The sequence below is a fragment of the Gouania willdenowi genome, chromosome 6 (assembly GCF_900634775.1).
Source record: "Gouania willdenowi chromosome 6, fGouWil2.1, whole genome shotgun sequence".
NCBI lineage: Eukaryota > Metazoa > Chordata > Actinopteri > Blenniiformes > Gobiesocidae > Gouania > Gouania willdenowi.
The window spans coordinates 71,364,412-71,376,515 of NC_041049.1; the positions used below are offsets into that span (position 1 = coordinate 71,364,412).

Consider the following 12,104-nt stretch of genomic DNA (forward strand, 5'->3'; position numbering starts at 1 on the left):
CACCTGTAATTAGTCACACTTTATGATCACTTCATCACTTTATCTCTTCAGTGACGTGACGAGTGGTGAAAAATATGAATAAAATATGTCTGAGGAGACGTGTCAGCATCATAGGATGTCTGCATAGAGAGCCCTCCTGTTACACTGGATATAAAGACAGTGACTGATGCTTCATATCTAATCATTTATATTGATTTTTAATGTAATATTGTCGCCAGAGTCATCTCGACGTCATAAAAAAACCACTGAAGCGGGACGCGAACCCACAACCCTTCACTTCTAAGAGCAGCGTCACATTTCACCACATTTCACTGCGCCATCATACCTTCATGACTGTATGATCTACAGATTTAACTGTATAACAATATAATACAATAATCAAGCCTTAAAAGTGGATTCATTTAAATTGGCATCTCCTCCTTTATATTATCTATTATCCACAGGTTTGTATTCAGTAGATGTTTTAATGTAGATCAACCTCTCAGTGTCTTTCACTTAATGATCTACATCTACAATAAAAAAAAACATAAATCAACACAACATTAGTGATGATGTGAACACGTCTGTGGTGTGTGATGTTATTAATGTGTTTCAGAGAAAAGTAAAGTGTTCAGAAACAGTGTTCAGGTGGGCGGAGCCAGGTAGAAACCCAGGGTTTCTTTGATAAAACCTGTCAGTGACCAGGTTTAGTTCACGGACAATGTTACCATGGTAACATACTCAGAGAAGAACATACCTCGTGTTTAGGAATGAGATACTCAGAGTTTCATTATTTCAGCCTGAACATACTCAGTTTGAACATAACCCGCTTTATGGAATAAACCTCAGGAACATTATGGTGGATGGTTTTTGATGTTGCACTTACCCAGAACAGAAACATTTAATATGTCGACCTCCACAAACATGTATTTATGGTGTTTTTTATTGCATATACAGCTTTTACATCTTACTATCAGGTTCTGTTTGGTTTGTGTTTAGCACTTTATTTTGTGTTCTAATTTAACTCTTGTCAGTGTTTCAGGTGTTCCTGCTTGTGGCTCCACCCCCCAGTGATGTCTGTGTGCTTGGTTGGTGACTGATTAGCTCCCTCATGTTTCCACCCAGGTGTTTTTAGCTGAGTGCTTGGACACAGAATGATTGCTGGATCATTGTTCATGTCATTGTCTTCCCTTCTCGTGTCCTGCTGCGTTTTCTTCGTTCTGCCTTTTTGGATTTTGGATTAAGTTTGGAGAAATAAACATGGATTGTTCTGAGAACGCTATGCTTACATTCTGCCTCCATTTGGATCCACACCTACACTCAACCGTGACACTTACAAGCAAACGTTAGATGTACTGTAATAGGTTTAATATTCTTCAACAGTGTTGATTACAATTATCAACATTAAAAGTAGAAGATGACGTTATCAGACCCTGGAGAACATGTAAACCTTTCAGTTCTTTGAGTGTTATTAGAAACAAAAATTTGAAGTAACTGCTTAAACAGAATCAAATAAAACAAGAAAAAAATAAAGAATATGTAAAAATGAGATTATGATTTTAAATATAAACAATTTGTTTTTATATATATATATATTGAATGTTCATGAAAAAAACAGTAAAATAATTGAAAACATTTGTGCAACTTTGATGGAAAAAAATGTCTATGAACTCGCATTGATAAAAATATATATATATCTTATTATAAATCAGAGGTTCACAACTTTAAGCTGTAAAAGTGTCTGTTTTACCAAAAAAAGAAAAAGTCTTGCATTTTGATCTTGAATGATATTTTAATAAGTGCTATCTTTTCACATATTAAACAACAGCAATGATAATGCTTTTTGTATTGTTTTATAGCATTCTGATTAATAAATTCTATTTTTAAAATGTCATGCTTTAATACTTTGTGCTTTATTATGTAATTATATTTGACTTAAATATTTCTGGTTTAAACACGTTTTTTAATTGCATAACATTGAGATTTTTCAAATAATCCTCGATGTGCATCTCAGCTTGTTTTTGAGCTGATGTGTTTGGTTCTAAACCCAGACCAATTGAAATATCCTTAATTCATCTCATCTGAAAATGTATCTATTTCACAAAACATATTTATATAGGACATAAAACATTAGTAATCATCAGCTTTGCATTTATTCTGCTTCAATGGATTTGAAAGAATGGATTTACAGAGAAATGTTGACACAAAACACAAGAAAATCCCTTACATTACACTTTAGTTCCATTAGTTCTTTAATAATAACCTGACAAAACAAATAAATAAATAGATTTTTTCAGAGAAACTGGTTTTTCATTTATTTCAGGATATCACAGGCCTCAGCACTGGGAGTTCAGTAGAACATAGAAATAACTGGATTTAAACAACAATGAGAGAAAAAAGCAGCTACAAGAAGACAAAGAAATATAGACACAGTGTGTTCTAAAAACTCCTTCTTCAGTCTCCATGTGAGGCAGTCAGTAAACAGGACTTCTCTTTAGGATGTAGGGCCTCCGGGACTTGCTGGAGCGCCCGGTCTGCCTTTTCAGTATGTAGGGTGATTTCCGTTTGAGCGCCATGTCGTTGTCGTCCTCTGAATAATCCAGGGCGTCTTGGATGAGCTGTGAGACACAGACAAGGGTCGGATGTTGATAGCGACACAACAACACACGTGTTTACCATGAGTGACAGGCTGTGTTTAAAAAATGATGGCATAAAATACTGTAAACATTAAGGCTCTGCTGGGACTTTTCCAAAGCACTGTCAAACTAAAGGCCCGGGGGCCAAATCGGGCCCATTAGAGCAGTGTTTCTCAAATGGGGGTACGCAACCACAGGGGGTACTTTAGTTTAGGTATAGAGAGAGAGAGAGAGAGAGAGAGATACGTAGCGTCTTAGGGTTAGGTTTAGTTTAGGGTTAGGTTTAGTTTAGGGTTAGGTTTAGTTTAGGGTTAGGTTTAGGTTTAGTTTAGGGTTAGGTTTAGTTTAGGGTTAGGTTTAGGTTTAGTTTAGGGTTAGGTTTAGTTTAGGGTTAGGTTTAGTTTAGGGTTAGGTTTAGGTTTAGTTCAGGGTTAGGTTTAGTTTAGGGTTAGGTTTAGGTTTAGTTTAGGGTTAGGTTTAGTTTAGGGTTAGGTTTAGTTTAGGGTTAGGTTTAGTTTAGGGTTAGGTTTAGTTTAGGGTTAGGTTATAACCCAATATCGCAACATTTTTTAGGGTTAGGGTTAGAGTTAGGGTAACGTTTAGTCTTAGTCACGCGACCTAAACTGACCAAATAGGGGCGTGGCGTACGGACACAAAATGATCTTGGTTTGAACATGAACTGAAAATACATGGAATGACAGGAAATAATAAAAACTATAGAAATAAATCTATTCAGGAGGCAATAAATACTGTTTCATTTACAAAATGAGATTATTTGAAATATGTGTTATAACTCATGATTTCCATCATTATGATCTAAAACATGAAACTTTTTGTTACTAATTGTAGACATCTCAGCATCTCCAAAAATATAATTCAATTAAACAATATTTGCAGATATCAGTTTTCCACTTCTTACATCAAGCAACAGCAGTGATGTCCCATACAATTCTCAAAATCAGGAACATTTAACTGAAGATTCTGATATACTCACATACTTCATCATTTATATATCATTTATATTTCACTTATACGTGGAAGTGCAAACCAGGAAACATTAATGTTGAATTTTCTTTTTTCCCACCAAAAATCTGTGGCCCCCCCTAGGATCAAAGTGTGCTCCATATTTGGCCCCTGAACTAAAACGAGTTGACGCCCCTGGGTGAGCTGATGATGAGGAGCAGAGAGAAGATGGTGGAGCAAAGACAGTGGATTAATGAGGTTTTTTCTCCTCTACGCTGGTGAGATTTACATTAAGCCTGTTAATATATGTGTGTATTATCCATACATGTGTATGAGGATTGGTTTATAAGCTATGACAAGCTGTTGTTGGCTTAGCTGAATCATTATACACCAGAATGTGCTTTTTGTTACAATCTCAGGAATTAGATGCTTTTCATAATTAGTTCATTTAAACTATTCTCATGAATCCTTTAAAAACAACATCTTTAAAACAGGATCTAAATATCAACTCAACAATTTCACTCCTATTAGTAAAGCTCTTTAATGTTTAGCTCTGACCAAACGCTGGGGTTTTAATTAATTTCAACAGCAGTTTCAAACCTAAATGCATTATTAATAAAAATAAAACTTTGACCTCATGTTGCATTTGTAGCAATGACGCACGTAATGTAGTTAAAGAAATCCTTATTGTGTCACCTACTGCCACCTACAGGCATGAGGGAGAATTTAGCCACTCTGCCTCTAAATATTAAAGGAACTGAAAATAATGAGCATTAACATTAGAAATAACCTAGCATTAGCATTCACCTAGCTATAGCATTAACCTAGTAATAACATTGTCCTAGCATTAGCAGTTACGTAGCTCTCCCTACCCAATCCTTTCACGGACCAGATCCTTCCAACGCATTTGTGAAACGCGTCTCCATCCTAACCCTAACCCTATTTTACAGCACTTTGTGTACGATTTAAAACTCTGCTATTTAAAAGGAATTAGAATGTTATGTTTTGAGTCAATTCCAATTTGATTTTTATTTTATTATATTTTATGTTTGGCTTTTGATCGTCAACGTTGTATATTGTGTTTTTATCCTTTTTTTTTTTTTAGTTAACAATTAAAAACACCACAAAACAGTCACATATTTAAAGTGTACTATTAAAATATTTAACAAACGTTGTATAAATATCACGTCCCAGCAGCTCTGTCATAAAGATTGTGAGTGAAGGAAGTGATGTAGTCTACGCGCATGATCCGTGAAAAGATTACGTAGCATTAGCATTAACCTAGTATGAGCTAAGCATTAGCTTAATATTAGCAATAAGGTTGAAATGTGTTAAAGGTTGAATGCTTTGTAATTTGTTTGCAAAGTTTTGGATCATAGCTGAAAAGTCAGTTTCACAAAGAAATGTAATTATTCAAAAAGTTTAAAAGTTACAAATTATAAAAGTACAAGCATAAATCTATGGAATTTTCAGAAAGTTTTGATAGCTTATTGTCAAAATTGTACAAACAGTGGAGGAGGAGTTTACGACCGCCAGAAGAAAAAACAGATTGTGAGGATGGCTATTAATAATAACGTTAACAGATCATGTACAGTATGTACTTAACACTGGAACACAATGAGTTACCATGCACTAGTGTGTGTGTGTGTGTGTGTGTGTGTGTGTGTGTGTGTGTGTGTGTGTGTGTGTGTGTGTGTGTGTGTGTGTGTGTGTGTGTGTGTGTGTGTGTGTGTCTCACCCTCTCATCCCTGCTCTGCAGCACTTGACAGATGTGCTGCAGGTTGTTCAGCTCTTCCAGCAGTTGGAAGCTTCCATCTCTCAGCACACCTTTGTCCTCCTCCTCCTCTTCTTCATCACTATTCCTGGTCTCCTGGTGAATGCTGTTCACCATCCTACACATGTTGGCCAGCGACACACGCCAGTAGGGGGCGCTCTGCTTACCGTGTTTCATCTGCAGAAAGGGTTTTGTGTTTGTTAAATAACGAGGATTTACATGAAGAATATTATTGATGTTCTAGCTGTATTAGTGTATTACAGTACGGTATAACAGCACTTTACAACCTTTACTCTGAAGGAGCCATTTTACCTCATCTCACCTGGATTAAAGTCTGAAAAAAAGACCTTCTCATGAAGACAATACGGTGAATTAAATACTATACAGTTAAAATTATATTGACAAATGTTTGATTTTATTTGATTTATACTGATCATGTAAATGGCAACTTAAAAAACAGTTTGAAATAAAAAATAAAATAAATTAACATCAAGAAATAACAACAAAACAGTATCTATGAACACAATATCATATAAATATTTATTTATTTGAGTTAATGTATTTTAAAGTAACTTGAATTTGATAACAAACATGCTAATTGCTTATTTCTTGCCACATATCAAACATACATATTTAGTGGTTAAATGAATCTGTTCCCACACAATTAAAATCTGTATTTTCTTCCAGAAATAGTGTTTTTGTTGGTTTAGTTTTTTACCAGGGATTTAAAACTGAAGGTTAGCCACAGGTGCAGGAAAGCTGATGGTCTGTAGATGTTGAAGTAGGAAAGTGCTGAGTCATTGTACAACGTTATTTATTTTAGGTTCACAAATTTATTTTTTTAAAGCTATAGGGAGCCATTGCAAAAGAGTCAAAGAGCCACGTGAGGCTCCAGAGCCACAGGTTGCAGACCCCTGGTATAGCACTATTACGCTGTAGTGACTATGTTCTTCTCTCGCCCAATGCTTTTTCCCCCCAATGGTCTGTCTGGGGTTTTCAATCAATCAATCAATCAATATTTTATTAATAAAGTGCTTTTCATACAAAAAGAATGCAGCTCAAAGTGCTTTACAATTAATAATTAATAATGCTAATGAATTCAACGTAGAAGCTCACTATACTCAGCAGAGTAAATCAAAGGAATGTATTTAAATTAAATTGATTCTGTTGTAAATATGTCTTTAATCATAAATACATCCTAGACAATGTAATAAAAGACCTCATTAAAGCAGCTTTAAAAAGTACCAATTATTTATGCTTGTCTTGTTAAAAAAAAGAAAAGAAATGACATCATTGATCACATTGTTCTGATATGTGCAGAAAGTGATTATAGATCATTCATTTCAGTGTCACTTTCAAGCAAATTCTTGAATATGTTCTTTAATGTGTGTCTGTGGAACACATTGATGTGTTAAAGTGAAACACTTGTTCGATATCGGTTAAAAAAGCAATAAAAATGCTGCTGGAAAAAAGAAACTGTAATGCATATTGTTCCCGATGGGTGTTTCACACTTTTTAAAGTAACAAAGTAATCTGTGCAAAGACTGGGACAATTACCTTTCAGTACTGTGGGGTCTGCAGTGGGTTTCAGCCTGGACTCTAACTACCACTTGTCCAGACATCAGAAAAGAAACATGTGAGCTGTTTCTTATGAGCACTACTAAGGCCCACGGAGGGACATTTCAACCTCATCAAGCTGCAGTCATTGTTGTGGTATAATCAGGTGACCAAGCTGTGGGCCCTGAGTCTATAGCAAAAGATCTTGGAGGTGTCGGAGGTGTCATCGAGAATGATCGGACATGTTCAAAGGGTGAAAACAGACAAATAGTCGCCAACAGTCCTCGTTCCTTTCAAGCACCAAATTGGTTTCAGTTTGCACAGACAAGCATAATATGAGATGCAGAGATGCTGAAACAAGAGATTATATGGGATCAAATAGAAGACGCTGACATTTAGAAATAAATGATCTTGTTCCATCATCGTGTGTTCTCTCTAAATAGGGTTTCTCCTCTTATGGTCCTTATTTATTATGTATTTATTTATTTATTTGACAGGGACAATGCAGTCAAACATAGTTACAGCAAAAGATGCAACTGATGCGATGCATACAGTGTGTGTAGCTAATGCTAATTCTCAACTCCTGTCCCTGGTGGATCTTTTCCTGTAGATACAAAATATACAAAATGCATAAAAGCACAATCTTAAATACATATTAACTTATTTACCACAGTGATCTAGCATTTATACATTCTTCAGCTCACACAGATAAACACACTAACTCATCACGACGCACTCGTACTATTAAACATGTATGTTATCTTACCCGCAGTCTGTAAAATACCAGTAAAAAAAAAAAGTTAAAAATTAATAAATAAATAACTAAAATTGAATTAAATTAAAAAATAAAATAAAATACTACAAAAAACTAAATGCCATAAATAAATAAATACATTTAAAAAACTAATAATACAACAAACTAAACACCCAATAGAAATGGTGACTTGGTGAGTCAATGTGTTCTCCGTTGGACAGATTGGTTTCTAAAGCTCTGCCTTTAGTTTAATAAGATCTGGTACCAAAACCATGTACAGTACAGATTACAAATGAGTCAAAACACCATAAACTTAATTATCAAATGACAGAATGCTCTGTAGGCACAAGAAAAGCCATGATAATAAAGTACAGTAAAGGACCAAAGACTCATTAAAATTGTTATGTTCATTATCATTAAAATATCAACTATGATGTAATAAAAGTTAGAGTTACAGTATGTAACTAATCTGTACAACTAGAGTTAGTGCAGTGTGCCCACCTCCTGGGGGCGAAGCCTCCCTGTCCTTTAGACCTAGTGACACCCCTGCTGATGAGTGTATGAGCCTAAACAAGGAAAACACTCACACTGATCATAAAAAAATACCAATAACAGAGACAAATATTAAATCTAACTGAAAATCAGACAAACTTTAGCAGAAAACACGTTTTTTATGTGGGGAAATATCTAGAAAATAAAAAATAATATTAAAGTTTTTTTAGATAGCATTTTGATAATTTCATTGGTGAAACTGTTTGGACACACACACACACACACACACACACACCATGTGATATGCCACCCCAGGAAGTGTGCAAATATAATCTGGGCTTTTTTCATCACCTGAAAAAAACTATATACTGTATTGTATCTAAAAACCTACAGGTACTTTTGATTCTAATAATGATAAACGCACTGGTATCTATTATGAGTTTAAAACAAATGATCCTTCACGGAATCATTTATTAATATAAGTAAGAAATTATTATCAGGTTATCTATTTGCAGTTTCAATTTACTTACACACAAGGTCAATTATCCTTACAGTCACATCGACCAAGAAGCCAAACTTTGAAATAAGAACTGGAGAAAAATGTCAAATGTAATCATATCCTCTATCTATTGGATAAGGAGGAAAGTGGATGAGGATGGTCAGTCAATTTAGTGATCCTAACCAAAGAAAGAGGGTGTGTGTATTGTTCGGATAAACACACACACACACACACACACACACCAGTCCATAGTGTGAAGCACTCAATCAGTCACAAAGCAAGTTCTTAAAACAATCATCACCTCTGAGCAGCAGCACTGAATCACATGGCTGATCTGTGTGTGTGTGTGTGTGTGTGTGTGTGTGTGTGTGTGTGTGTGTGTGTGTGTGTGTGTGTGTGTGTGTGTGTGTGTGTGTGTGTGTGTGTGTGTGTGTGTGTGTGTGTGTGTGTGTGTGTGTGTGTGTGTGTGTGTGGGCCATCTGAATCCTATTAGACTCAACTAAGCGACTCCTGAATAGTTCCACGTTCTCTATCTTCTATTCCACAGCTTCACACAGATGTGATCATGTGATCAAAATCTAGAAGATAAAACAGTAAAACCTCCCACAGCCAGGACACCTTTTATTCCTCTACGCCATCTCAGGAGGTAATGCTGCAAATACACACTGGACTATTTATTTCTCTGTGGGCGTCAAAAGAGTAAGATTTATTGTATTCTCACACAAAGATGATTTATTGTGAAAGCAGATAGTTGAGCTGTGAGTAAAGTGTGGATCATTTTTGGATGAGAATAAGAACACATGGACAGCGATCAGTCAAAGCTCTTTGGACACCAAGCGTCTGATGTTACAGGTACAACAGGTACAAAGTGACTTTACAAACCTTAGATGGAAAAAGATTGTTGAGAATCTCGTCTTCAAGTGCTCGTTGTTCCTGATCAACATCTGTCAGAAAACAATCAAATAAAAACAGAGATTTTGATCAACAACCAGTTTCATACAATTGTTCTTAAGAATCACAGGATTTAAACTTCGGACTGTAACATTAAGTATTTCATCTGTATTGTATTTGTACCAGTATTGTTATTATCATATTTTATTTATTTTTTCTACTGTAATGTGTACACTTGTATTTAATCCTCATTTGATTAACAGTATTTTACTTAATTATGCAGGTTTTTTCTTCCTCTTTCTTTCTTTCATTGTTTAGTTTTTATTAATTGTATTTATAATATTTGAGCCTCTGTAATGCATGTAATTTCCCTTTTGGAGAAATAAAGTATTTATGATTGTGATTAACTTTGGAAGACAATGTATTAATAAATAACTATCAAAATGCATCATTTGTATGGAAGACACCCTACTTTAAGCCTTGAATAGGTACAACTCAACGCTGCAATTTGTCAATTGTTAAACTATATTATCTTCAGTGTTTAATTAGACAAAAAACTTAATAGCTAAAAGTGGAATAGATCAAATATGTTCTACAGCAACAGACCAGAATTAAGCATTCAAAACTTTTTTAAATGATTTTTTTGTTCATAAATGCTCTCTGAACTCTCATATATTCTATTGCATTATATTTTAAACATTTATTTGAAGTAATTGAAAGGTTTGTTAGTATATGGTAAAGTGGTGCACCTGTTGCATGCAGTAAATGCCTGACTATCTGCACAACATGAAGCACAGCATCCTAACAAAGCACTACATTCATACCTGTACATAGTGCACCATATGTGCAACAGAGAAGGAGCATGCACGCCAAATGTGCCTGCATTGTGATGAAATGCGACCAAACCAAAAATGGAAAGAAGAGTTAGTCTGTGGGTGAGTCTAGTAGTCCATGAGGTGAAGAAGCTGAAGGAGAAGTTTTTAGTGATGGAGCAACTTCTCTGTCTTCCAGATCCAAACAGGCTTTTTTCTTCAGTCTGTGTGTGAAGTGCAGCAGGTTTCACTCCAATCCAATATATAACTGTGACGTCAGAGAATCACCCCTACCACTCCCCTCTCCCTCCCTCTCTCTCTTCTACTTCCCCGGCTCCTCACCTTCCCACCACAGTTCCATCCATTCATCCATCTCATCAACCCCACCCCCCCGTCACCATGTCGTCAAGCCTCGTCATCTCATTGGACGTCAGTGAGACTCAGAATCACAACATTTCAGGGGTTTTTTTGCCTAAAGAATTGGTAGTTTGTATCGAGGATGTGGAAGGATAAACTAATCAGTAGTCGTTATATTTTCCCCCTCCACTGCTTCAGCAGGTTGGGTGCCAAGGATTCGCTCCACCAAAGGCAGGAACCGTGACTTATTTTGCAGTTGAATAGCAGAAAGGCCCGTAAGTTTATCATAGTTTTTTCATATGTCAGTAATACGGTTTATTATTAGAGCAGAACAGAATTTGTTTTTGCAGGGCTGATTTAGGAAGTCTAGTTATATGAACAATGTGTATCAACATATGTGGAACATCATATACCAATAAAGTTTGAGTATTGAGCAATGTACTTAAGGTGTTGGACGAGACAGAAGTTACAGATCGGTGTGAGGGGGTGAGACGGAGTATGTCGAGATATAAGTCTATGTTGTCTTCTTCTTATTCAGAAATCTGAAGTCAAATATGTCCTTTAATTTTAGTTTTATTTTCAGTGTTATATTTTACATGACAAAACTTTAAATAAATGTAATATCCCAGATTCCTTAGTGCAAATGTGGCCTCGAAACTCAAGATTTACAACCAATAAAAAATACAATCAAGCACATGTATTTTGTTGAAAAAGTCCAATGTTAGAAGAACTCAGCACTTTAAAAGGATGATGGCATCATTGGTTCTACAGTTCATCCACAGAGGTTAAAGGTGGAATCCATAATCCTGTTCAGAAACACTTTTTGTTATATTAGGTAAAATTATCATGTCATGTAGTCAGAAAAAATAATAATAAAAATCAGACCCCTGTAGCAGCTGGAATCCTGTAAAAACTCAGACCAATTCGATTGTCCATATGTGTAATAGTTGTTAGTTGGAATGTTGGTTGTTATTTCTGCTTTTATGTATATTTACAGTATAGATCAAATAAATGGTGGAAAATTACAGAAAAACAAGAGCACTCAGAGATCGCAAACCTTCGCCAAGCACCAAATCTCCTCTTTACCAGATATTGGCAGTTATCTGGATCAGTGACTCTGATCATGGTACCATCCATAATCATTCATACTTTAAAGAAAAAATCTACATTAATAGTAATACAGTAGTGCCAAAATGTACAATCCAAATGTGATCTTAACGAAACTTGACATAATGAGTTAAATTTCAAAAAGATCTGACAATTACAAACCGAAATATGAATTTTTTTAACTTTCGCCAATAATGAGAAAGAGATTGATTTTTTAAACTGATTGAGAATCAGTGTATTGATCTTAAAATGTTGTCAAATCCATTAAGTACTTTGAATGTAA

The 12,104-nt window shown here is 35.3% G+C and overlaps 1 protein-coding gene across 1 annotated transcript; it reads right to left on the reverse strand.

Moving 5' to 3' along the window:
* Nucleotides 1–2,444: 2,444 nt before the first annotated feature.
* nts (neurotensin) lies at nt 2,445–10,576 on the reverse strand. Its single transcript, XM_028451766.1, has 4 exons — nt 10,370–10,576; nt 9,537–9,598; nt 5,317–5,529; nt 2,445–2,597 (listed from the first exon to the last, which is right to left on the reverse strand). The coding sequence occupies exons 1-4, from the start codon at nt 10,428–10,430 to the stop codon at nt 2,454–2,456; spliced, it is 480 nt and encodes a 159-aa protein (XP_028307567.1). The 5' UTR covers nt 10,431–10,576; the 3' UTR covers nt 2,445–2,453.
* Between the last annotated feature and the right edge of the window lie 1,528 nt (nt 10,577–12,104).

What these genes read in the sequence shown, in the direction of transcription:
- nts (XM_028451766.1), bottom strand. Translation starts at nt 10,430, where the DNA reads ATGCAGGCACATTTGGCGTGCATGCTCCTTCTCTGTTGCACATATGGT. An exon ending in ACAATCTTTTTCCATCTAAG is followed by an intron (nt 5,530 to 9,536) that starts GTTTGTAAAGTC and finishes CCCTTTCTGCAG; the next exon opens with ATGAAACACGGTAAGCAGAG. An exon ending in TGCAGAGCAGGGATGAGAGG is followed by an intron (nt 2,598 to 5,316) that starts GTGAGACACACA and finishes TGTGTCTCACAG; the next exon opens with CTCATCCAAGACGCCCTGGA.